The sequence below is a fragment of the Prionailurus viverrinus genome, chromosome F1 (assembly GCF_022837055.1).
Source record: "Prionailurus viverrinus isolate Anna chromosome F1, UM_Priviv_1.0, whole genome shotgun sequence".
In the NCBI taxonomy this organism is placed as follows: Eukaryota; Metazoa; Chordata; class Mammalia; order Carnivora; family Felidae; genus Prionailurus; species Prionailurus viverrinus.
The window spans coordinates 7,338,804-7,366,348 of NC_062577.1; the positions used below are offsets into that span (position 1 = coordinate 7,338,804).

Here is a 27,545-nt window from a genome sequence, read left to right on the forward strand (position 1 = left end):
AGAACCAAAGTCATTCTCCTGCCTCCCCAACCTGGTTTCCAACCTGCGTCCTCTCTTAGTTGATGGAACACCTGCCTACCCAGCTAGCCAGAAATCATGGTATCCTTTTGACTCCTCCCTCTCTCCTCTCTCCTCTCTCCTTTTATACATTAGTCACCAAGATCCGTCACCTTCCACCTCAGAAATGCTTCTGTGTTGTTCTCAATTCACTGCTCTGGTTCAGAATCTCCTATGCTTTCATCCCCACTGCTGCAGCACTCCCAGGGCCCATCCTTCTGTTCTAGCATTCCTTTTGCGTTGTCTACACTGCTGCTAATTATAGTTTTGACCCTAAAATCTCACTTCATTCTTCTTAGTATTTCTTTACCGGATCCCCAAAGTCTTCAGGATGAAGTCCAAACTTCTTAGTCTGACATAGAAGACGCTTCACAACTGTGCTCGGTCAACTTTCCCACTTTGTGAGTATGGTGAGAAAAATAAACTCAACTTTGCCTCTAATTGACCCCTTTAACTCATCTCTCCTTACTGATTGGTCATCTGAAACTCCAACCAGCTTTCTGCTCCCCACTTTGTGACCATCTCCAAGGAAAGCTACTTTCAACTCTTTCCAGGCACCATCAATGGTCTCTCCTCATTCTCATGGGATTGGTCCTTTTGACCCTGACCTACTGCAAAAGGCCACAGTCTATTCTCTGTGGCTTCCTTGTGAATGAGCATCACCCTGTACAGTCTCGTAACCAACCTGTACCCCTTCTATCTCTGTCACGAGGACTGAAGTCCTGGGAGGCCATCTGCTCATGTGTCAAGGTAGTCACATCCCTCATGTCTCTCTACTTTTCAGTCCAAAATTTTAAAATTGAAATGAAGCTCGAAAGTTACCTACACACCATTTCCTATACATAAATGTCTCACTTATAACAACTCGTAAGAAATTTTTCGCCCTCTTGGGACAAAGAAATCACTGTTCCTCAGAACACTTATTCCATCTGTAATGTCTCCAATGGCTACGAGTTATTTCTTCATACTGAGACGGATTCCCGCCGCTGGTAACCTCTATTCCTGGTTCCAGTTCTACCCAGCCACGCAAAGCTTCCAGTCCCTCTTCGGTGCAATTTCACTTCTGATATGTGGACATGCTTCCCATAATCCCTTTCCCAAGTCCGCCTTTATCAGATCGAACCCTCTCAGCTCCTCCCAACCAACCATTCCTCATTAAAATTCAATGACTGAACCAGTGGCTCATGGAGGTTGTAATTAGCAATCTGTGGACCCAGTTATATTATCCCTGAGGATTTCATGACTCCTTGAGATTGACCTCAGACATCAGGTTGCTCTCCTGGGCTCACATAAAAGGAATACCTAACAATCAGGCCCGCAGGATGTAACAACCAAATAATTAGAATTTTAGAAACCGCGACAATATTTTGACTCATTCTCTATAGGGTGTCAAAATAAAGACGACTCCGAATTTTGCATCTGGAAAGTAAATACAGTAGTTTCTGTGGCCAGAAAGTTCACACAGATTTCCAAATAACTTCTTTCAATAAACATCACAACCAGTATTGCCCTAAAAAGTTTATACACGGCAAATTAGGGGCGCCTGGGTGGCTCAGTCGGTTAAACGACCGACTTCGGCTCAGGTCATGATCTCACGGTCCATGAGTTCGAGCCCCGCGTCGGGCTCTGTGCTGACAGCTCAGAGCCCGGAGCCTGCTTCCGATTCTGTGTCTCCCTCTCTCTCTGACCCTCCCCCACACATGCTCTGTCTCTCTCTGTCTCAAAAATAAATAAACATTAAAAAAAAGTTTACATGGCAAATATATCACACTCTGAGCATTTCTAATTAATGTGGAGCACAGCAGAAGGGTATGTTTCTCCCCTGCGAGAACCCCAGCATGTATCTGCTCATCTCACAGATAAGCTCCTTCTGTGATGAGTTCATCTGCAGGCTCCCCAGTTTTCTTTTACTGTTCTTTTTGGAGGGACACGGATTTCTGTTCTTCATCTTTTCTCTCATCATTGGTGACCATTTTCAGCTGAGCCTCTCTCTCACCCGCCTCTTTCTGTCCTCCGGACAGACCGCATCGTCCCCCTAGCGACCGTGTGTTTCGATCCAGGAAAATGCCCTTCCTACACTTGCCGCACATCCTCAGATGACAAGGCTTTCTCACTCCATTTGTTTCCCCACGTTTGCAGAACTGGGAACAAATTATTTAAAGTGGTTTTTACCTGGCCTCATTTTCCTGCACAGGCAATTACTTCTCTGCAAATGGCTGCACTAGCCAAATAACCGTGTCCACAATTAGCTAATTGCAGGTTCAATGAGCCACTTGTTCCTTCAAACTTGGCCGTTAGAGTGGTGTGATTGGGCAGAAATTTATCTTTCTATTCCCCTCTGATTTACAGAGTCACAGCAGATCCCAAATCTGATTTCCCCGCATTCTTTTACAATGTGAATCTAAGCCTTTTTACTTTACTTCCTTTTGTGTATCTGGATTCCGATCTTTTACAAACCGCAGCAGCTACGCTTTATATATTAGACCCAAGGAATATGTATTTGAATTAAGTCAACCCTTTAATAGGGGTTATCATTAATTAGAGGGTGAATTATTAATAAATTATCCATTTGATAAACCGTAAAAGTAAGGCCGCAAAACCGTTGATTTGCCAAAGGCAAGCAGTCATAATAGAGTAAAACTAAAAACCCTAAATAGCAAACTCGACTTTCTCCCTAGGGACTGAGCTTCCCACACAGGGTAAAAATGAACCTTCAACCTCACTTGCCTTTAAAAGAAAGCACCCTTAAACATTCCTAAAAATCGTTATCACCTGGGTTCTCTGAAACTACAAAAAATGTCATTTCTTTTAAAAACTGCTTGAATTTTTCTCCTACAATTAATGTATTTTCTTTTCTCAATTTCTGTATATTTGACTCTAATTTTCTTGTTCAACCAACACTTACAGAACATGAAATATGTGCTCCATTTTCAGTTTCATCACAAGGAGGTCATCTCCCACTAACACTCCTCCAATCCACTAGAGAAGTCGCCAAGAAGAGTGAGTTTTCATTTATGAACAAATTAATATTAATGAGGATTAGATATATTTGCTTTGAGAATGACTCAGACACTTTTAGGTTTCAAGACATTTGCCTTCCAACAAACACTAGCAGACTCTCCGATGGTTCTTTTCACCTGGAACATTTTATTGTTAAACTCTCTAGTTTACAGCCCCCCCTCCTCATGATTGTCCTAAGTGTCTGTAACTGTATGGGAAATGATTCCCCATTGTCTCAGGAGATCCTGACTCACCAACAAATTCTTCTCTCTCAATTGTCTCTATTCTGCTTCAAAAGCCTCTGGCATTTTCTTCAACACTTAGCGTATAAAAAGGTAAGTAAAGCTTAAGAGCAAAGAGAAATCAGGGTTAAAGGTACACAAGTGGAAAGGAGGGAAAAACAACTCTAAGAAAGCAGAAGAAACACTCAGGACGATGCTAAAAAAAAGGGAGGGGGGCACAGCCTCCAAGAAACAAGATACAATAACGCCTACTGCTCACAGAGAACATGTACTGAAACCAGTTTGCGCACAAACGATAAAGCCTGCGTGTGCACCTGCTGGGATGTGGAGGGAGAAGTGAGGCGGTCGAAGACACAGGTGCTGCTGATGCTTTTCACTTACCCAACACCAGCAATTCTGTCGAGTCCTCGTTTTTGCCCTCCAGGTCATCAGGGGTAGTGATAATACAGTAATAGAGTCCGCTGTCTCCCCACATGAGTTTTCCAATTTGAAGATCGGCATCTGTGATCACAAAAAGAAGTGCCCAGTCCTAAAACTGCCCCCTGAAAGGAAAACACTGAACACTAGAGGGTGAGAGAAGGGCCCTTCTGGATTGTTTACAGGTCAACTTCTCCACTTAGATGGCAGCTGACGAGATGTTTGCTTTATTTCAAACAAACAAACAAAAACCCAAGAGCAAACAATAGCATCCCTAAGGTGAGACACTTAGTGTGTCCCCAGAAACTGGTCTAGGGCCAGTTCAGGTTTGGGAATAGATGACTGCTTGCAACCAACCAGATCTGCAGAGGCCCCTGAAAGCCAGATACATTCCAGAATTACCCTGGACTCCCAGAAATGGGCTGGCTTCACAGGAGTTCTTCAAAATTCACGGGTCACATCAGACTCTTAGGCCCTTTTCTTTTCCAAAGCTTTAGGGAGCAGAAGGAAGGGTAGAATTGATGCAGAACCACCTGGGGCTTGGGCCATGGCATCTACCCGGCTCTGTAACTTGATGCATTCATCCCTTCTCCCAGCAGAGCAACTTCCTAGGGAAGTGGGTTTTCTGAGTTTGGGAATGGGCCGTAAACGCTAATGTCAAGGTGTAAGGTTTTGAGGATGTTCTTTCACTAGAATCTGTTTCAATTCAGTTCTGATAACAAGCTCCTCAGACTAGAGGTCGGGACCGGGAAAGACTATTTCCAAAGCTCATCTCTGTGTCTGTCCTAGATATTACACCCTTTACACTTTCTATACTCACTGTCCCATTAAGTAATTCGCTAAGCTTCTTGATTGCTCCCATCTCCCATAAAATCAAAATCTTGAGGGGTTGCAAGGCTGAGACGCTGGCATCCCCTTGTGTGGGGGAGGGTGGAACTAATCTCCCCTCCATTCCTGGATTCCAAGCGGAGGCATCATTACCATGCACAATCGTGATCTCTCTGCCCCTGTAGAAGTCTCCCAGGGTGACGGTCGAGCCCTGTTTGGAAGCTACCACTCGAACAGTCCTCCTGCTGTCTAAACAATCCAAGTAGGGGTCCCACTCCAGGTTTCTTTTGCTGAGAGACTGGGCCCGGGGAGAGGACATGCCCAGGGATTCCCCCATGCGATCCTGGCAGTAGGACTTGAACTTCCACTGCACGACGGCAGGCTGATGGGAAGACGTGGAGAAGTGGCAGCGAAGCACGGTGGGCTGGAAGAGCATGGCCACCTTCTTCTTGTCAGGCACTGTGACTTGAAGGCCGTCAGCCATGGCTGCAAAACACAATGAATATGTCCAAGTGGTATCCACACCCTGGACCTTACCTCCCATCACACAGTCGCGCCTTTCCACCTCACCTCCCTGATCTGTCCCTCCTCGCTTTCCCCATCACAGTTAACGGCATCATCCCATCTGGCTGCATTGTCCAGAAACCTGCCCTCACTCCCAATATCCAGTCGGTCACTAAGCCATGTCCATTTGATCTCTTAACATCTTTAATATTTCTTCCCTCCTCTTTGACCTCACTACCATTGCTTTTGATTTCTTGCTTATAATATTACAATAATCTCGTCTCATCTCCCCGCCGGCCACTGCCCACAGTCATCCATTCTCCTTGTTATAGAATTCAAGCAGTCTTTCTAAATCTGGCTGCTGTGGCTCTCCTTCTTAGAACCCTTCACTCAACCTCCCTGGCCTTCAGGATAGAACCCAAAGCACCTGGAAAAGATGTAAGGTCCTTCATCATCTAGTTCTTCTTACATCCTCAGACTCACTTGTAGTGGCACCTTTATTTGAGTGCCAGCTTCCAAGAATAACCAAACAAGTTAACAGTTTCCCCAGGTGGGACATGCTATCTCACACCTCTGGGTCTTTGCGCATGGAGCTCCTAGTTTCTGGAATGCTTTCTCCTCACTTCTTTCTTTGGGAAGCTGTTTTCCACCCTTCAAAGCCCAGGTCAAAGGCTTTCTGTAAGTCTTCTCTGACCCTCAGTCCATTCATGACTTCCTCCTTTCTGCCATCAGAATCCCAGCATCCTTTTCTAGACACTTCTTATAATTACTCTGCAAGAATTTCTTTTCATGCCTGTCACCCCATCAGATTTGTCAGGTAAGGAATGTGTCTTATCTTACTGTCCTGGCTTGTGAAGCCCACAGGTGCTCAACTAATATTTGATAAATAAAAACAATGAAGCTGGGAAGTATAACTTCAGGAGGAAGTGACTTCCCTTCCAGATGATAAGCCAGCAAAGGGGACAGAGATGAAGGGAAATGAAAGCTTTAAGAGAAATGAAGATTTTCAGATCAAAAGCAGTAGACTAAGTTCAAAAGCTTTGAAGGTTCATCAAAAAAAAAAGGGGGGGGAGAGAAGGGTACCTGGGTGACTCAGTCGATTGAGCGTACAACTCTTGATTTCAGCTCAGGTCAGGAGCTCACAGTTTGTGGGTTTGAGCCCCACGTCAGGCTCCATGCTGACAGCACAGAGCCTACTTGGGATTCCCTCTCTCCCCCTCTATCTGCCCTGCTGTGCATGCTGTCTCCCTCTCTTTCTCTGTCGCTCAAAAATTTTTTAGAAAAGGGAGAAAGAACGCTAGAAAGCAGACGAGAAGTTTAAGTGGCGAAAAGATACAGCCTGAGGCTTTGTCCAAGAAAGAGAGGGAGATTTCAGTGAATGGAAGCCCAGGGGAGTATTTGAGAGGCAAAAGGTCTCTATTAACTTAATGGTGAGATCTAGAAATTCCAAGCAAAGAGAACTTACCTTTCTCAGTTCAATGAGAGAATCAGGAGTTTCTACCCTGATCTAACGTAGAAGCAGAAACAGAATGATGATGAGAGGCAGAGAAAGGAATATGAACAGAAAGACATGATAAAGACGCTCTGAATTAAATCCAGGAAGGAGTCTGCCAAGTCAGCTGCCGGGAGCTTGAGACCCTAGAATTACAGTGGACTTGAGGCACGCGAGGAAGGAATAGTTTCCGCGGGGCGCCTTCTGTCCTTTATTCCTGCCAGTGTTCAAAATGACATCTGGAAAGCACACTCACTCTCACGGTTCCAACATACACTTATTTACCTATGAGGGTCTCCTATGGAAGCACCCTCAACAAAGGCAAAATACCACACTTGTGCTCCTGTCTTCGGAGTTCCAGACCAGCACCTCTCGGTATGAAAAACCAGGTTCTAAGTTCTTCTGGGGAGAAAACATTTTCCGCATTCTGTGAACATGAGGAAGTGAGTACAACAGAGTGTTTGAGATTCACCAGATCGTAGTGTTTTGAACCTACCAAGTGCTATAGAATAAATGAAGGAACGCACGCACACATGAATGACTATCACTACAGGAATTTCTAAGACTTTGCAGAGAAAACGGTTACATGTGTCATAGATAGCACGGTATAGCAGTGGAATCAAATAGATAGTACTTCGAATCCCATCTGGCCATCCACTAGCAATGAGGCCTTAACGAAGCCTCTTAAGCAGCCCTCACTTACAAAATGAGCCTCATAATGCTTACTCACGGGGTTGTTAACAAGCATTACGTCATTGGGCACCTGTCCGGAGGAGACCCTACCGCAGAGGACTGTGACCATGTCCTGCAGTGGTAGATCTCAAACACTAATCCTCCCTCACCTTTCCTGCTTTTTCTCTCACCTCCCACACTGAGGCTCCTGAATCTCCATGAACGTCCACCACCAACAGGCTTGATGATAACCAGACTATGTACATCAGCCCCATCCAGGGGCAAATAATTCCAATCTGGAAGCTCACTGAAGAATCTCAGTTTCTAGGCTCCATTGCTTCCTTCCACCACGCCAAATGTTGATATGGCTAATTCCACTGCTCTCTAACTCACAGAGCTGGAGTGGGAAAAGAAATTTCTTTACAATTTCTCCTGAAATTCCATTGCGTTAATTTTTAACCTTGTAATTCTTCTCCAAATCCCTATTCACACTCCAATTTTCCAGTTCTCCAAAAATGGGACAGAGGGGTGAAGGGACTTCGGTTAGCAGTGGTTGAGGCTGAATAACCAATCACAGGCATTGTTCCCAGTACAACACTTTGTACTTGACCACACCGCCTTTCTTCTCTGCTATCACTTCAGGCTATACCTGGGAAATCACATTTCCTAGCCTTTCTAGGATAAATAAAACCAGCAAAGAAGGTAGACAAAGTGTTGTATAAAAGCGTTGCTAAATAAAAGTATTGTATGTTTTGTTTGTTTGTTTGTTTGGTCAGGGTTTTGTGTTTTTGTTTGTTTGTTTGTGAGAGAGTTAGGTGACTACTAAGAATAACCTCCTTTACAGCTCTGTTCTCTGTTAACGAGATTTGCCATTTGACCAAGCTATTGGACTCCCTTAATTATTAATGTAGTCTAGTTGGTTCTCCGTTCATTCCATGACATACAATACAAATCCATGCTCCAAAGAATCAGGAACACATTCTGAGAAACATCTACCATTTTACAGCATGGGAGCGAGAGTCATGGATTTTGGAATCCAGTCCTAAATTAGAGTCCAAGCTCTACCCCTTCCTGGCTGCATGACCTATAGCAAATTTCTCAACTCACCAATTTTAGTTTCCTCACTGGTAAAACCAGGATAATTATAACTACCTTACGGAATTGACTGAAGGCTAAATGAAATTTGAACCCGAGTACTTAGGACGGCATGGTATATGGCAAACACTCAATAAATGTAGCTGGTGCTCCTGTCAAGCACAGTCTATTGACTTCCGGGAAGCTATGAACCTAGAGCTGGGTGAGCACAGATACCAAGACGGGAGATGCTAAGTGCGTAGAGGGCAGAGTGCAGAAACTGCACAGGAACGCTAGAATAGGTAATTAGGAGTTGAACAGTGACAGTGCCTGGGTTTACTCATCACTGCACAGTCACACAGGCACCTCCTGGAAATCAGAAATGGAGGGTAACCCTGTGTGTTCCTGTGCAGGTATATTAGGAACCCTGGAACTCTCAGCTAAGGATACATCTGGACAACTGGAGAAGACAGGACGAAAAATCTCAAGTAAATCCCAGTTTATCGGCTCTTTAAGGACCTTAAGAGTGAAGAAAGATGGAAATGCCAATCCCTGCTTTAGCTCTATGAACTTCAAACTGTAGGATGAATGCCACCCGGGTCTTGAGCCTGCCTTTAGGAACCCCAACCCACTCTAGTGGGGTCTGGAATGGCTCTTCTGGCCCTAACCCTGAATTCTGGGTGAGGGCTTGGATTCCTTACACCCACTACGTACCATCTCCTTCTCAACCTGTGTTTATCTCAGACGGTCTCCTCCTGATTTGCAATCCATTTGCCCAACTGGGACTGAGACCTTACTCTAGGCTCCAGTCTGTTTACCTGGGCCACGATACTAGCCCCTTCTCCAGAGGATTGAGTACTGTTTCCTCTCCCCCCGACACATGACTGAACCAAATCTGAAACCATGTGGCTGACCACCCAACTTGGAAAAATACCTCTCATATGGGATCTCCATTCCTACCACCAGATCAGGCCCCTCAGAGAGAGTATGTAACTGGGGCGAAAACTAAGAATGATAGTTCCCCATGGGCACTGAGATACGGCCTGGCAATACCCTCCCTCTGGTTCTCATTTCCAAGAGATCTGCCCTGGGGTAAGGTTAGCGTCCTGAGCTTTGGTCCTGCCTCCCACAGAGTTTTTTCTATTTCACTATTTGTCAGATGCCAAAAACCTAGTACTTCTTACGCTGGAGTCTATACAGGCTAATAAGAATATCTTTGCATGCCAGGTAAATAAATTAAAAATGGTCAGCCTCTTCGTGGTGTTCATCCGTGCATTTGATCTGAGAAATCGTATTCCCTCCCACGGTTCCAACTATCATTTAAGTCTCAGACCCTCAGCTCTCTGAAGCCTCATCTGCATGTTTTAACAGATACTTCAAATTCAACATGTCTAACCCCATTCATCATCTCTTTTCCCACTCCTTGCTTCTAGAGCAGTCCTTCCTTTCTCTCTAGCTCCTCTGCCAGTATAACCCCATCCTATCACCTCGGATAGAAATCATAGCTTTGATGACTTCCTCTCCATCCCCGAATACATTTGGTTGGTCACTAAATCTAAACATCTCTCAAATTTGACCCTCCTCTATTGCGGCCATCACCCCCTTAAATTAGGTTTCTATTCCTCCTACTAAATAATAATTATGAAATGCTTACTGTGTGTCAGAAATTGTGTTATGCATTATTCATGTAGTATCTTAAATGAATTCTCTCAAAAAATTCTACAGTTGTTATTATGTTCATTTTATACACGATGAACCTGTTTCTCAGAGAATGTATGTATCTTCCCTAACATCTCAGAGTTAGCAAGTAACAGTCAGATAGGAACCCAGGCTGACGGGCTCCAAAGCTCTTGAGCATCACTTCACATAGGTCTCGTTACCTCCTCAGTTTTATAATTGCCTCCTACGTGGTCTCCCTACTTCTGGCCAAATACACTCTCCACATTTTTTTTTTTTAAAGTTTTTTTTTTCAACGTTTATTTATTTTTGGGACAGAGAGAGACAGAGCATGAACGGGGGAGGGGCAGAGAGAGAGGGAGACACAGAATCGGAAACAGGCTCCAGGCTCTGAGCCATCAGCCCAGAGCCTGACACGGGGCTCGAACTCACGGACCGCGAGATGGTGACCTGGCTGAAGTCAGATGCTTAACCGACTGCGCCACCCAGGCGCCCCACACATTTTTTTTTTAATCTAGGGTTGTTTTTTTTTAAAGACATATCCAATCATATCTGCTCCCTGCTTCAAGATTTCCATTGATTCCCCTTTCCTTCCGGGATAAGACCCGAATGCCGAGACACGGCATATGAGGTCTTCAATGTGATTTGGCCCCAAGCGCACTCCAGACATATTAAAACATTTTCCATTCTCTAGCTATAAATATGTTATTCCTTTCGCTGGGGAAACACCAGAGCATGTAACTGAAGGAGTCCCTGCGAGCCAGAGAGAGGGAAGCATTGGGTCATGCATACACTGGCACAATGGGAAAGATGGGCCTCCGAGTCCAGGCACTGGCGACACCATAAGGGACTGCTGTTTCAGTGTCTGATAAAGAGATTTATAGAGGTAAGGAAAGAATCTGTGTTTCAGCCTACAAGCGAAAGCAAGTATTTCGGAACACTGGAGAGAAAAGGTTAGGGAAGATAGCAAAAGATAGCAAAAGAAGTGAAGTAAGGTAAGGAATCATCCTTTATAGAAGGCATCAGTAAAATTTAGGATTCCTGACTGAGAGCAGCAAATAGACAGCACACTGAGGATCAAAGGTGGGGATTGGAGGGGCGCCTGGGTGGCGCAGTCGGTTAAGCGTCCGACTTCAGCCAGGTCACGATCTCGCGGTCCGTCAGTTCGAGCCCCGCGTCGGGCTCTGGGCTGATGGCTCGGAGCCTGGAGCCTGTTTCTGATTCTGTGTCTCCCTCTCTCTCTGCCCCTCCCCCATTCATGCTCTGTCTCTCTCTGTCCCAAAAATAAGTAAACGTTGAAAAAAAAAATTAAAAAAAAAAACACAAAGGTGGGGATTGGAGATTATGTGTTTTTCTACATTTGCAGAGGAGAGAATCTTCATTCTTAGACCACCAGACCATGCTGGCTGTTGTCATTGCGCCCCTGATCAACAGAGAAACTCCCCTTGCCTATCAAACTCAAATTCAATCAAAAGTCTGTTTTAAAACACTCTGTTAAGTTCTGGGAAAATTGATTTGAAAGACCAGTCCCTGATCTTGAGAAATTCAATACAAAGTTCATTTCTAACTCCAGGGTCTCTGGGGGCAGGAACCAGGATTTGGTTGACCCTGTATCCCCAGTATGTAGCAAAGCCACAGAATATGGCTAAAGCTCACACAACGCGGAATGAATCAATGGATGACAGAATAAATGAAGGAGTGACTTACCCCCAGCACAGAGAATGGATTCCGGCCAATAACTTAGAAAAGCTGCCTAAAAGTAGAGTGATGCGCGACAGCTCAGAGAGCAGCCCCCACCTCGGCTAGTCACTAGGCCAGGGAAGATCAGCTCCAAGTAAAGACAATGCCTCCCTTCATGCGGCCAAACAAGGTCCTGCCCCAATTCTCGTGGAAAGGAAAGGATTCCATACGTGACAAACTGTGTTCTTGCGAGAATAACAAAAGCGGTATCTAAAGCAAAGCTGTTCTTATTTTAGCCATTTCATTTTTTTCCAAAGCAAGTTCCTTTTCCCCACTAGTTAGTTGGTAAGCTATTCTTGCCAGCATCTCTGGGAGGCAGCTCAAGAAGTACAGTCCCCTTTTAGAGAAACAAAGATTGCTGCTGAAGGTCATGGACAATCATCATTGTAGGGATTTTCATCTTTAGAAATTTCGTATAAAGCTCATCCGTCCTTGAAGTTCCAGAAGTGGGATTCTGACCTCAGAATCACCCGTTCCCCAGCATACCTTGGCCGTCAGACTCCTAAGGTTTTGCTGCATTCCGTATGACAGTACAAATCTTCCTTCTCCTGCCTTCATGTTAGATCTTATTTAAGAAATTTATCTTTTGCCTGCACACTTTCAACATATTGTCCCAATTTCTTAAGATACTGCCTGCCACGGGTGGGTTTCCTAAGTGTAGGAGATGAGTACGAAGTATCCACGCATCTCCTCTAGGTTTGGTCCATAGTCCAGAAGAGGAAATAAAGCTTGTCCATCCCTCAGTGGCATTGTCAGGATGGGAGCAAAGTATTTGGAGAAATGCTGCCCTGCAGGCTCAAGGTTTAAAGGAAAAGACAAGTCAGCTTGGGTCTTTTTTTTTCCCCTAAAAAAATAGGAACAATCCATCATCTTCCTGATGTACTTGGGTTAAAAAATAAAATAAAAAGGCTTTACAAAGAATAGCAGACATCCCCTTGGTATTTGCCTAATATCTAAGCCCAATTATGCAGCTTTCCCACGGGTTCTGCAAGTTAATCAGCTTCCTTCTAACTCCTTTCCTGCCTCAACTGGCCAGGATCAGTTTCTCTTGTTTGCTCTCATGACACCTGATTGCTTGATCCACTTCAGTGTTAGGGTGACCAGATGTGCCATTTGGATACTTTAAAAATGTGACAGCATTCTTGTATATTTTCTCCCTGGTAGTCCTCAAAGGCAGCAATAGCTCCCCGTCTTCCACGGGGTTATGGTGAATGCCAGTGCTGCCCTGGCTCAGGTAGGCTTTGCTCATGGCCTGCTTATTATCTGCTGCCAATAACGCTGTACTTGTGCACACAGAACTTGCCATTCATTAAGCATACGTTCTCTGTGTCCAACTGAGCCATGCTTTCCCATTCTCGGCCGCCACTGTGCAGATGAGAGCCAGAAGCATATCTCTTTTCTGTCCGATTTGCCTTGTCTTCCAGAGATCTGAAATGAGCTCCTGGGTAATGTCTAGCTGGCCTACCTGCTGTTCCAGCAGGACCAAAGCTGCACTAAAAGAGGTCAGTCCCTAGCCTGCAAGGGAGAGGTACTTTGGAAAGTGTCCTGGTTCATTTGGGTGGGTCAGATTTCTGAGATGGGCCGGCCATTTGGACAGAGAAAACTCCTATAAGAAAGTTCTGAACAACCTATACCACCTCGTTATCTGTATTTCCGTGTCTAGACTCTCACCTGAGCTCCAGACCCAAAGACACAACCTCATTCTCCATGTGGATGTTACACAAGCACCTCCAACTTGTCACTCCATAGAGGGAGACACTAAGGGTCCCCCTCCGTCAGTAATGGAATTCCTCAGGGCTTAATCTAGCCAGCCAAGCCAGCCAAATACTATGTTTCCTGGCTTCTCTGTAGCTAATGTGGCCGTATGTTCGGGATGAAGGTAGATGAGGAGAAGTGATAGGTGCAACTTCTGGGTTACCTTTCTAAAGACAAGCTGCCTGCCTGGCCCTCTGCTTTCCTTGCTCCAACTGGCTAAGAATGCCAGTCACTGGAACGGTCTTGGCAGCTACATGTGGGGAATGGCAAATTCACCCCCACTGGGCCTGGATTATTACAGGGGAGAGAAAGGAATTATTCTGTGTGAGTTATTATATTTTATTTATTTTTTTTTAACGTTTTATTTTATTTTTGGGACAGAGAGAGACAGAGCATGAACAGGGGAGGGGGAGAGAGAGAGGGAGACACAGAATCGGAAACAGGCTCCAGGCTCTGAGCCATCAGCCCAGAGCCTGATGCGGGGCTCGAACTCCCGGACCGCGAGATCGTGACCTGGCTGAAGTCGGACGCCCAACCGACTGCGCCACCCAGGCGCCCCTGTGTGAGTTATTATATTTTAGAGTCTCTCTGTTAAAGCAGCTTAGGCTCTACTTTAATGAAATGCAACATAGTGAAACTTTATCTCCCTCCCTGACATGTTTCTCCTCCTGTATTAGTTCAGGCCCACAAATGGCATCCCCATCGATGCCAAGCCACAAGCCTGAAGGCCATCTTTGACACTCCTGCCCCTTCACCCTGCACATCCAACCACGCCACCGCCACTCCTCCGTGTCTAGTCGCTCCGTGACTAACCCATTCTCCGCACTGAGGTCCAAATGGTATTTCTAAAATGTACGTCCGTTTGGGGCACTCCCTTGCTCTGACCCTTTTAACGACTCCTTCCGGCCACTTCAGGAGAAGGGACAACTGGCCCCATTTCAGAGGGGGCCGCTCTCCTTCATCCCTCCTGCGGCACCAAATTTCCCGACCACACTGGAATGTTTGTAATTGTCCGAAATCAGGTCCTCCCTGCTTCTTGTCTTTTCTGCACATGGCTGTTCCCTCTGCAAGTTCCCCTTCTCCCATCCCACTTTTCCCCTAGTACTTCTTCCTTATCCCTCCAAACTTGCTCGGCTATCACTTCTTCTAGGAGTCTCCTCTTGCTCTCACTGCAGTCACGGTACCCGAGAGGATGACATCGCATTGCCTAAGAATTTCCTATTCAGTGGTCCCTGCCATGAAATGACAAACTCTCTCCTGCAGCCTTTTAAAGACTCTGCTACATGGGGCGCCTGGGTGGCGCAGTCAGTTAAGCGTCCGACTTCAGCCAGGTCACGATCTCGCGGTCCGTGAGTTCGAGCCCCGCGTCGGGCTCTGGGCTGACTGACAGCTCAGAGCCTGGAGCCTGTTTCCGATTCTGTGTCTCCCTCTCTCTCTGCCCCTCCCCCGTTCATGCTCTGTCTCTCTCTGTCCCAAAAATAAATAAACGTTGAAAAAAAAAAAAAAAGACTCTGCTACATAGTAGGTACTCGACACATTTGCTGAATGATTTAACCCAGTTAATAGATCGTCTTATTTATTATTCCCAATTCATTTTCCCTCTGGACTCTTGCATTGTTCCCTGTAGGCAGGGTACCACTTCAAAAACCATGGGCTTTTCCAAGGACTTGCATTGGCCAATGGAATGTAAGTACGTAAGACACGTAAGGCCATGAGACACGTCCAAGCAGAAACTTAAAGGGCAGATGCATGCTTTGGCTCTGGTCACTCTAGGCCCTCCCCCTACCCTCTTGAGCCCTCCACCATGACAACGGCAGGCCCAGCTAGTGGCTGCTTCTTCATCCCAGGTCTTGGAACAAGAAGACATTTGGAACTGAGCCAAGTCCACCAATTCTAGCCAATTCGTAGCTGACTTCAGCTCCCGTGTAATATGAGCAGGGGCAAATGTCTGCTCGTACGAGCTACTGAGATTTGGAGGTTGCTCCCTGCTGTATCAAAATGCTGGCTGATAGGCCTATTTGGGGTTCATAATTAGTAATTGAGGACCTACTGTGTACCACACATTGTGCTGGGAGTTTTACATAATTCCATTTTAATCATCACAACAGCCGTATAACGGAAGTTAATTTCCCACTTTCAAGCCAAAGAAAATAAGGTAAAATATTAAGCTGGTATTCAAATCCAGGTCAGTTTGAATCTAATCCCTCTCCCTGCACTGCCTCTGGGTCTGCCTCCTGATGAGCCAAGGGCATGGAGGAGTGACGATGCAGGATTCCAGCTGAATGAGGGTTCTACTCCTGATGCGGGGCACCACTTTCCACAGGACTGCAGACACTGCAGGAGAACAGGAAGCAGCATGTTCTTCTGACTTCTTCTTTGTTTCTTGGCCCATAAAGAACACTAGTCACCCAAAATGCCTTCTTTCACTTTCAGAGAGCCAAAAACTATCTTGAAGACCAAAATTTCAACTGTACACACGCCCCAGCTACATCCTGTGCGGCTCCCGGGTGCAGAGCCCCAGCCCCTAGTCCCGGATGGGCTCTGATATACCAGCAGTTACCTGCTGTCCCTGGGTCACATCCTCTGCTCTCTGGGCCTCACTGGAGCACTTCTCACTTACTTTAGATCTTAGAATTGAAGTGGAAAAGCTAAATGCTTTCTTTACCACTAGTCCCTGCCATATTTCCTTGAGTTCCATGAACTCTGAGCCTCACTACCCAGTGCCCCATAACAGACCCCACGTATGTTCACTTAAATCAAGAGTTCTACTCCGACCCACTGTAAGCAGAAAAGAATGTTTGACTTGGATTCAGGCACTTGAAACAACCAAGTCGTATCAAGTCAGTGTCACTGTTTCTTATTTTTTGGATCAATAAGATACCACGGACTTGGACAAGTCACTTATTCTCTCTGAGTCTTTGTCTTCTTAAGTAGAGGCAGGTAATATCAGCCATTCTTACTTAGAATGATCGAAAGGCATAATGTATATGAAAGCCATTTAACATACCGAAAAGCATGATAGCATGTAAACAAACAAGAACCATCACATTATACCTCTCTTTATACTCTTTTTTTTTTTTAATTTTTTTTTTCAACGTTTATTTATTTTTGGACAGAGAGAGACAGAGCATGAACGGGGGAGGGGCAGCGAGAGAGGGAGACACAGAATCGGAAACAGGCTCCAGGCTCTGAGCCATCGGCCCAGAGCCCGACGCGGGGCTCGAACTCACGGACTGCAAGATCGTGACCTGGCTGAAGTCGGACGCTTAACCGACTGCGCCACCCAGGCGCCCCTACCTCTCTTTATATTCTTGATTGGAGAAAAGGAGGCATAAAAGCTAAAATGTCGAAAGAAGTGAGGAGATGAGTGGGTCCTGGAACAGAAAGTTGAGACTAGAAGGGACATTCTAGGGCCATATTGGCTCTAGGAGGAGTCATCCCACCTGGTCCACAGTGCTTGGCTTGCTTTGCCAGTTCCCAATCTGACCACATTTAAGAGTTCAGAGTGGACCCTCTCCTATCCACCAAGCACTGGGTGCTACCCCATCCGTTTCTCTGAAAATCCTAGCAAGAGCTCTCCCTCCCCGGGCTGGTGTCTTTCATTCCAATCATTCGTGATCAGGGAAAGGCTGAAGAAACTGGAGCTGGCTGGTGGCTCTTCCCTGGGTGAATTACAAAGGGAAGACTGGACCTGTCACTCTTCAGTTGTGACTTCCAACTCATCAAAGTTACATGGAGAAAAGATTCTACATCATAGGATCTTAGAGCTGAAAGTGACCTCAGAAGTCATCTCATTCACCAGGTTATGAGACCCAGATCCCACGGTTTACATAGTCAATCTGTGGAGCAGGCAGGACTGGAACCCAATCCTTAACTTCCAGGTCAAGGTTCCATCCACCAACCGAGTCCTGGTACCAAAACTATGAACACTGTACTGAGCACCAAGTACTTGCACCAAGACTACGAGTACTAACAATTCCAAGTCTGCAAAAACCCGCCAACCCACAGAGTCACGTGAGTGTAAAATCTAAAGAGCGTGATACCCAAACAAGCCGCCCTGTTCTGGTCCAGAGGGCAGCATCTGGCTGGGGGGATGGAGGGGAGTGGGGAGAGCTGTGATAAGGAGTTTGAAAGAAGATGCTCTGGTAAGAGCAAGGTCTCTTCCCCAGGAGAAAGGAGAACAGAGGAGGGAGAGGAACCGAAAGGAGTGCAGGACAGGGAAGGAGATCATGGAAGCGGAGGGGTCAGCAGCCTCCGGAAGCCACTCTTCCTTCTCCAGGGCTAATCCCCGCCTTAACTCTCCGTATCCAAGCCTCTCCTAAAAAAGGCACCAGGTATCTGCCTGAACGCCAACCACACCAGGTAACAACCGCTCCTGGATGTCTCCGGCCCCCGCCAGGCTGGGCTAGGAGCCGCCTGGAAGCACCCCCACAGCACTGGGTGCAGAGCTCCATTACTGCTTTGGCACAGGCTACTCCATAACCGTGTCCGGCCACCCGCCGGCGGGTGCTGGAAGGCAGGGCTGTGTCTCATTCATTTTCCTAACCCCGGCACGGCGCCCGCACGTGGCCGGAACTCCGCAGCTGACTGACATGCGGGAACACGTGTCTCCCCGCGGCCACCACCTCTTCTGGGAGTTCATTCCAGGCCTCCGCCGTCGGATCCACTTCAGGTGCGGCTTGGGTGTGCCTCTGCCACGCTCCCCTCGCGCCCCGTGTGGCCACGGTTCTCACCAGGGGACCTTCTGCTTCGACATCAAAATCACTGGAAAGCTCGCTTGAGTCACCGACCAGACTGACTACTCTTTGAGGACAAGGACTGTGTCTTTTCTCTCTTCATCCTCAGCACCTATTGGAACCCTTACAAAGCACAGGAAACCGTGCCTGGAGGGTGGCTGAAGGAATGAAGGAATGAATGAATGAATGGAGTAAAGCCAGAAGGCAACCAAAAGAAATGCTAATAGAGCGAGCAATCTTCATCACAGGGAGGCGCAGAAGCCTCCAGGAAAACCCGTCGCCTGCTCCCCGCATGGGAGTGTGTTCGCGGAGTGGACACGGCGCCAGCGTTTCTCACAGCTTCTGCTGCCAGGAAAGGAGGAAAACGCCACCATCCACATTCAGGAACAAAGACCGAGTGAACCCTCCTTCAGGTCCTACTGCTAGATGGCACCTGTTGCTAGAATAACAGCTGATAAGCATTGCGTTTGGTTCAAAACAACAACAACAATCTATTACAGGAAGCAGCATCGCAATGACAATAAGAAATCATGAGGCTAAATATACAGCAGAATTTCAGCAATGAGAGACAAGGAAGGAGCTGCTAGAGACTGAGGGGAAAAAAACTAAAGTGTTGATTAGAAATTGCTCAGCCTGCATTAAAAGAAACAGGGGAGGAGAGAGGGAGGGAGGGAGGGAAGAGAAAGTGGGGGAGGAGAAAGGGAGGGAGAGGAGAATGAATGTGTTTTTCCCTATGCTCTCTGACTCATTTTTAATCTGTCCTTTCCTTTCTCCCTCCCTTTGTACCACCCCCTTAAGAGAAAATTCATTGATTGGGCCGGACTGAGATTTCTCACCTTTCCTCTCCTGGCTTCTCTGTGAACGATGAGTCTGAATCCCCGTCTCATCCTTGGCTTCCCCCCTCCCCAGCCGCCATCCTTAGCTCCTCTGCTTTGCTGAGGCTGAGAGGCAGCCGGTCCAGAGGCACAACTGACAGCCTGATGGGATGACGGGGAAGCAGAAGCTGGGATCCGGGGATGCCTGCGGGGTCCAAGGGATCTCCAGAGCCAGTCTCCCGTGCAGAGCACAGCCGCCCAGCCATCTGACAGCTGAGATGGCCCTAACAACTAACCTGTTGCCTGCCTCCTGGCAGGTGGCGGCCTCCCCAGGTACAGAGCAAAGAAGGCACGGACAAAGCAGCAACTCCCCTCAAAATAAACACAAAACAAAACATCCTACAACCACCACCACCAACAACCGAACAAACAGAAACACCAGAGAGGCAGCAGCTTAGGAGAGTGTAAATAGGACTGGCCCGAGGCTTGGAGAACTGGGTTCTAGTCCCTGCTGCATCACAAATTTGCTGTGTGCCTGTCACCTCTCTGGACCTCCCTTCCTGTAAAGTGAGAGGGCTGAACTAGACGGCCTGTGACCCCTTCCGGTGATATGACTCCATCTCATAAAAAGCTGTCGGCCATCTAGCAAGGCCTGGATATATGTTCGCCTTCTGCTCCCACTCCCTGCCAATCCCTAGAGTGCTTTTCTCGGGCACATCCCTGGGTATCTGCAAGAGCATCTCTGACTCAGAGCACCCCCACCCCCACCCCAGGATACCTAGCTGACCTTGGGGAGGTGGTGATACAGGCTCCAGGCCCAAGTTCCTTCCAGTATGATAACGTAGAAGTAGAGGCAAATTAAGGACATTCAGAATCAGTGAGGGTGGAGGTGGAAGGCACTGGAGGCCAGGGGAGTGGGGAGACATGGCTCAGCCAAACCCTGAAATCAGAGATGATTCATATTTGAATAATGTGGGAGGGATGAACTCAGAACAGCCAAGAGAAGAGGCTAACTCTGCTGGCGTGCCCTGCTCCCCCAAACGTAAAGCCAGCAGGGGGCAGAGCCAGTGTTAGGGGCCCTTCGTTTGGAACAGGGAAAAAAAAAATTGAGGCAATCAGTAATCTTACTCTACAGCGAAGGGAAAAGGAGTTCTTGCTTTTCTTCTTAAATATATTTAATCCTCTTCCAATGATTTGCCTTGGATATTTTAAACTTGTTCCCCTTACCCTATTGACTTGATTTTTCCAAATCTTCTGAGTGGTGCCCCCAGAGGGAACAGAACTTCTTCTTTTTTTGGGGAGGGGGGTGCTATTTTCTGTTTTCTCCCCTGCCCTTCACTGCCCGCATCCAGTCCTCACAACCTTTCTGATCTCTTGTTCCTTTCCTCCATCAGTCCATCTCCACCTTGCTTGGAATCTTGGTCTCAACCGCTTCCAAACTACCTGAACCTTCCTACCCATCCCCACTCCCACCCAAGCAAGGCTACTTTGTGAATCTCTCAGGGCTAGCCACCGGCCCCTTAACCTTGCAGGATCTTCGTGGGAGACAACGTGCTAGGAAGCTGAGCCTCTCCAGACCCCAGGGGGGTGGGGAGAAAGTTCCCTGAAAGGCAGGGGGAAACACAGAGGACCCAGCTAGAGGAAGTGACTTTAATGCTGAGGAGAAGCTCTACCCTCTGAATATCTCTGCAATTCATCTTTATTGGGGCCTGTTTATTGGGGGAAGAAGTCTCTTTCTTCTCCACTGTGAGACCACTCCCCAAATTGTACCAAGCGAGAGAGAGAGAGAGAGAGAGAGAGAGAGAGAGAGAGAGAAGGGCCCTAAACTCCACAACCAATCAAGCCTCCGTCCCCATCTCCTTCCTCATGCGCCCCACTGCACCCCCCCGGAGCCACAGAGAGAACGCCGCTGGCTCTCGCTGCTTCTCTAGGGAAGGAATTCAAGAGACACTCCTCTACCCCTCACCTCCAGAAGACCAGTTCTGTTAATTAATCGGTCTCCCCCGAGCTTTCTTTCTTCCTAGCCAGGCTCTTCCCAGGACCCACAGCATTACAAACTCGGGATAAGACCAAGAGAGAACCGTTGTGTGGAAAAGGAAATGCACAAGAAAAAAAAAATCCTAATGAGTCAAACACCTGCATCTCGATCCGTCTCACTTGTAATCGGGATTCTCCCCGCCTCCTCCATCATTCTAACACACACACACACACACACACACACACACACACACACACAGCCCCCTCCCCCACTTACCGCCGGCCTGCTAAGCAGCTTTAAGCCCAGCCAGGGGGGGAATGGGGGTGGGGTGGGGTGGGAACCGAAGCACCGAGGGAATATACGTAAAGTTATTCGCCTGGGGAGAAAACGACTCCTACCTGTTAGCCAGAAGACAGCGATCCACGCCAGCACGACCCCGTCCATGTTCCCCAACTTCCCATTCAGATGTAGGAGCGGGCAAAGTGGGGAAGGGCAGCAGCGCAAGGCTCGGGGTGACCAGGCGGCAGCGGCAGCGGCAGCGGCGGGGCTGCGGCCGCGCGCGTGAGCCGGCCCCCGGCGTCCCTGGGCGCCGCCGCCCGCCCGCCCGCCCGGCCCGCCGCGCCGCCTGCCTGCCGAAGGCGCGCTGCCGCGGGCTCCCCGGCTCGGCTCGGCGCGGCTCCCGGCGGCGCTCCCGCACGCCCAGGCAGCGAGCGCGGCGCGGGGCGAGCGCCTCCCCGCCGCAGAGCCGGCCGCGCGGGGGAGCTCGGCCGCCGCCGCCGCCTCCGCCCCGCCGCCCGCCGCCGCGGGGCTTCCGAAGTTTCTGGGTCACGTGCCGGCCCCGAGGTCGCGCCGAGTAACAAAGTACGCTGGGGGAGAGGGTGCTGGGAAGAGCCGGGGGCCGCGGGCGCTGCTCCTCCCAGGGAGGCCCACGTCCGGGAACCCGAGCCCCGACGGAGTGGGGGTTCTGGGAGGGGGAGTCAGGAGACGCAGGTGTCTGTGGCCAGCCTGCACCGGGGGAGGGACAGACGCGGGAGGGGGGACCTGCGGGGACTTGGCATAACTTGTCCCGGGACTCCTCCTAGCAAGTTCTCTGGGCAAGGGTGTCTGCTTCCAGGAGGCCGTTCAAGGAAACCAGAGATTCTCCAGCATCGGGAAAGGTAGCAGGGAGACCCACGCTGCAACTTTCTCCTGTGAAAACGTTGTGAGGCATACCAAGGGCATAGAGCTCTTTAACAGAAAATAGGGAAAACTGGAGAGAAATAAACCATTGTAACCGCCTACATGTGTCCAACGCTTAATCGCTTCCCGGCCTTTTGGCTAAGATCAAATGCATTTGTCCAAACGGTACAGTTTGCTGAATGCATTCACATGGATTATTTCTTTAAAAAAAAAAAAAAGAGAGAGAGAGAGAGAGAAACAGCACTAGTGGGGGAGGGGGAGAGAAAGACACACAGAATCGGAAGCAGGCTCCAGGCTCTCAGCTGTCAGCTCAGAGCCGGATGTGGATCTCCAACTCGTGAGCTCTAAGAGCCTGACCTGAGCCAAAGTCAGAGGCTTCACCCAGTGTGCCACCCAGGCGCCTTGATTTCCACTTTTTATTTTTATTTTTTTTTCAACGTTTATTTATTTTGGGGACAGAGAGAGACAGAGCATGAACGGGGGAGGGGCAGAGAGAGAGGGAGACACAGAATCGGAAACAGGGCTCGAACTCACGGACCGCGAGATCGTGACCTGGCTGAAGTCGGACGCTTAACCGACTGCACCACCCAGGCGCCCCGATTTCCACTTTTTAAATGGGTCTGTCGCATGTGCATAGGAAAAGTGTCTGAACGTATGTGTTGAGAGACAAGTGAGAAGAAACTTCTGCTTTTTTAACAAAAATGTATTAAGCCTCTACTGTGTACTAAGAACCGAGGCTACAAGATAAATAAGACCGGCTTCCTGCAGTTAAAGAGCGTCCCGTTGGGTCCAGGAGAGGGAAGAAGGTCAGGCCATTAAACGCCTAAGACATAGTGGTAGTAAAACAAAGCAAAGGTGATAATGGAGACCCAGGCAAAGTGCCCTAGGAACATAATGGAAGGAGCAATTTAGGGGGTTGGAGGGGCACCGCAAGAAAGAAGGGGTCACATCTCCACTGGCATTTGCAGAATGGGCAAGATTTGAACTGTTCCGGGATTGGTAGTGGAAAGGGGGCAGGGTAGGGAATTCTGGGCAGAGGAAAGGAGACAAGGCAGGTATAAAATTGCCTCTGAAACAGAGTGGTTCTAAGCTTGAGGGGAGTTCCTGGAGAGAAAGATTACGCACTTAAGAATGAATGTATATGTGAAACAGGGGTGAGATGTGAACATTAGAAATGGGAGAAAAGTCTCTGGACACTGATCTTTCCTGACTGCCTGAGATCTGAGTTCCCTTCTTATTGAGATGGGGAAACTGAAGGGACCCAGGAAGGACCGGTTCTGCTCCTTTTCCTATTTTTATTCCTACTACCGCCTGCATCACCCCCACCATACACGCGCTTTATAGTTCAGCTCATGTATATGCTCCTTGTAAAGGTCAAGGAGTTAATGATTTCTTTGGAGTCTTCCAGAACAATAGATAACATCTAAGGAGTGACTGGGGGAGGTTGTCATGTAGACCAGTCACTCCAGGCACCTGGATGCCAAGACCCCTGTCTCCTGGGCGCAGTGACTAATGGAGGACACCTGAGCACTGGTCCGTATTTGTGACTGGTTCCTGGATGCATGAAAGGACATGTACACCAGACCCGCAAGCAAAGATTAAGACTCATTCTCCTTTTCCTTTCCGAGTCTCCCAGACACTCTATCTACTCTTTCTATGTCTCCAATACGTTCTGTTCTCACTTCCTCTCAGCCCACATTTGCTTTCTATCCTGTGCAAAGCCAAGGACCCTCTTAGCTGGTGCTGTGGGACCCCCTCTGGGTCCTCAGACCGGGCCTACATCATTATTTTTTAGAAACTCCAACCGTGGAAGCCAGAAAATCCAGAGCCACCTCCCCAACCACTCCAGCTGGGGTGTAGGCCTAGGCTCCAAGCATAGCCAGGGACCCTCTCACTCAGAGCTTTCTGATTCCGGAGCATGGGATAAGAGAAGCAAAGACAGCGGAGCATCAGGTTTCCCCCCTGGGCGGGCAGGGGCACCCCGTGTTCGGACTGCTCTGAGGTGTGAGTTTGGCTGTGGTCTTGCTTGTACAGACCTCTCTGGGTTCCGGCCCATTTTCTCTACACCTGGCTCTTCAGCCTTCCTGGCATTTCTGTGAGCCCCCCAGTATCCTGTCATAAATTCCCTCCTTGTGTATTTTGGCCAGAGATTATTTCTGATACCTGCAATCAAGAACTCTGACTTTAGGGGCGCCTGGGTGGCTCAGTCGGTTAAGCGGCCGACTTCGGCTCAGGTCATGATCTCGCGGTCCATGAGTTCGAGCCCCGCGTCGGGCTCTGTGCTGACGGCTCAGAGCCTGGAGCCCGTTTCAGATTCTGTGTCTCCCTCTCTCTGACCCTCCCCCCATTCATGCTCTGTCTCTCTCTGTCTCAAAAATAAATAAACATTAAAAGAAAATTAAAAAAAAAAAGAACTCTGACTTTAACATGCTGTGTGAGAGAAATTTGGAGGACTATTTCCTTTCATAAAGAAAAAAGGAAAAGAAAAATAGAAAATAAGACTAAAGCAGGTACCTAACATTCCCTAGCAGGTTTTAAGCACAGTCCTAGATGTCTTACAAGCTTTCTCATTTAATCGTAATAAGGAAGCTCCGGCCCAAAGAATTGAATTCACTTTTCTAAGATTAGGTAGCTAGTAAATGGCAGAGGGAGGATTTGAACTGAGGTCTTTTGACTCCCAGCATATGCCCTTTGCACCATAAAAGGGGCATCTAGACCTCCTTGTAAAGGCCAAGGAGTTAATGATTTCTTTGGAGTCTTCCAGAACAATAGATAACATCTAAGGAGTGACAAGGGGAGCTCACCATGTAGACCACTAACTCCTGACACCTGGATGCCAAGACCCCTGACTCCAGGGCTATAGTGACTCAGGGAGGACACCTGAGCTGATATGACCATGTGTTTGTAGTATGCTCTGCCACTTACTGTATGCGTGTGTGACTGTGTGTGTGCACGGGCAGGTGCACACAGTGCACAGAAGAGTTTGCACAGTGTTTAGTGTCTAAGCGTACAGAACAATAGAAGTTTATGCACAACTTGGACAACTTTTAAGAGTCCAACTAAGCAAAGAGAACCTGCATGTGCACAGGAAGTGGAAAGTGAATGCCCACTGAAGAAGTGAGCTTCGAGTGTGTGCTCAAATCAACAAGATTTCAGGGGACTTGGGGGAGAGTTTGCGCCAGAGCAAGTCATAGAACACAGGGGCCTCGTCCACCATCCTGGGAATTTGTTCTGTGTGTAGCAGTCTACACTTCTACCTTCCAGCTAGAGTAACAGTTGGTGGAGCCCGCATCTGCCTGAATGGGTGGGGCTCCCAGCCATCTCTAAGGAGGGGTTAAACTGGATTAAGCCACAATGTGCGTCCCTCCCAAACGTGCAAGTTATTAGCAACCTGATGGAGGGTTAAGAGAAACGTTGAGGGAACACCCAATGTTTCAAAACAGGGAGCCTAAGGGATGGCCAGTGGAAAGAAGGCAGAAGGACGGTATGATTTTACCGTATTGTTGGTGGTAGAGGGGCATAACCTCAGAATCCTGGTGCTCTGCCAAGTGTGGTTTTTGAATTTTCAGCATCAGAATCACATTGAAGTGTTTGCTTAAGGGGCACCTGCGTGGCTTAGTCGGTTGAGCGTCCCACTTCGGCTCTGGTCATGATCTCGCAGCTCGTGAGTTCGAGCCCCACGAAGGGCTCTGTGCTGACAGCTCAGAGCCTGGAGCTTGCTTTGGATTCTGTGTCTCCCTCTCTCTGTCCCTTCCCAGCTCGCGCTCTCTCTCTCTCTCTCTCTAAAATAAATATTAAAAAAATTTTTAAAAATTTTAAAGTGTTTGCTTAAAATGCAGATCCTCTGGCTCTGGCTCTGATAAAAACTAAGATCAGAAACTCTGGGTGGAGTCTGAAAATCTGCATTTTAAACTGCCTTCTTCAGGTGCTTCTGACACACTCTAAGGTTTAAGAAGTACTACCTAATTACTTTTTCGCTTCCCTGAGTAGCTGTTGAGTTGATGTTTGCAAATGAACCCCAGATTCAGATCTGGTTAAGCTCCAGCTGTCCATTTCTCTGGCCAGATAAGACAGGATGGGACAGATAGGACAGTGCAGATTAATTTTTCACCGTCATGGCAGGGTCTGAATCCCCTATACTTCAAACTTTCTGCTGCAACCAGAAACAAACACGTCAGAACATAAACCTGTGTGGGACCGGAGCCGGACTTGAAGGAAGCCACAGCCAGCATTAAGTGGACTAGCACACCGCTAGTCCACTAAAGCTGCACACTTTAGAACCGAATTAGGACACGAAGAGAAGTGAACCACCACAAGGAGACATGCTGGTAGCTGGTAGCAACCCTGTGGTTATAAATATAATGCAGCTGAATCCACTTTAAAACATGATTTCATTGCAGGCACATGGGGAAGCATGCATGCACACGAATCCTGCTTAACATAGGTCTTTTTAAAGCACACAGATAACATCACACTTCACTTCTCCTCTCTGATCTTGACTTCCAGGAAGAATCTATGAGGTGTGACTTCAAAATAGATACCATGTTTCTTATCTGAGTTGTGTTCGGCTCTCCTGCCCTGGTGCTACCTTTTAGGTTTGTTTTCTTCCCCATCTCCCGGTGTCTTCAAACCAACGTTCAATGAATTGTAAGTTTTAAAAAATATAAATTGAAGCAAGGAACCGAAAAAAAAAGGGGGGGGGCAGATTCTAGGCACCCTATACTGGAAACTAGAAACGTTTTCAATCTGGAAGCGCTTTCATATTGAGGAATAAATTGTTTCATTAAGAAAATGCTATAAAGAAAGGAAATGCAAATGCAGGGTGCATGATGCCAAAAAATTTAAAAAGCTGTACTGCCAAGAACAGTGGTAAGTATATAATAAGTAAAAGATTGGGAAAATGTGCTGAAAATTCTATGTACTTGAGGCAGATTTAACCCAAGAGCCTGCTGTCTCCGGCTTCAAGGCAAACTTCAGGGGTGTAGGGTGCCGAATTAGATGGTGTCTGCCCGGGGTGCCTGGTTGGCTCAGTTGGTTAAGCCTCCCACTTCGGCTCAGGTCATGATCTCACTGTTCATGGGTGTGAGCCCCATGTTGGGCTCCGTGCTGACAGCCCAGAGCCGGGAGCCTGCTTCAGATTCTGTGTCTCCCTCTCTCTCTGCTCCCCCCTCCCCCCTGCCCCGCTCGCACTCTGTCTCTCTGTCTCTCAAAAATAAATACTAAATATATATATATATATATATATATATATTTTTTTTTTTTTTTAGATGGTGTCTGCCTGCCTCATCCTGAGGCCAAACCTCACCAACAGTGGGCGGCCTCCACCTGAGTTAGCTTTCCAATAACAATTTCCCACAGAGGTCCATCCAAGGACAGTGT

The 27,545-nt window shown here is 47.8% G+C and overlaps 1 protein-coding gene across 3 annotated transcripts in view; it reads right to left on the bottom strand.

The window, feature by feature from the left end:
• ILDR2 (immunoglobulin like domain containing receptor 2) overlaps positions 1 to 27,545 on the bottom strand; it is a 68,333-nt gene that overhangs the window by 40,644 nt on the left and 144 nt on the right. Inside the window, exons 1-3 of one of the 3 annotated variants that reach the window (XM_047841268.1) lie at positions 21,386 to 21,513; positions 4,698 to 5,030; positions 3,681 to 3,800 (exon numbers count right to left, since the gene is read on the bottom strand). In XM_047841268.1, coding sequence (XP_047697224.1) covers positions 3,681 to 3,800; positions 4,698 to 5,030; positions 21,386 to 21,431 — 499 coding nt within the window. In that variant the 5' untranslated portion in view covers positions 21,432 to 21,513. Of the gene's footprint in view, positions 1 to 3,680; positions 3,801 to 4,697; positions 5,031 to 6,825; positions 6,902 to 21,385; positions 21,514 to 27,545 lie in introns of those variants that run through there. The other 2 variants (XM_047841270.1, XM_047841269.1) reach the window with 2 other exon arrangements.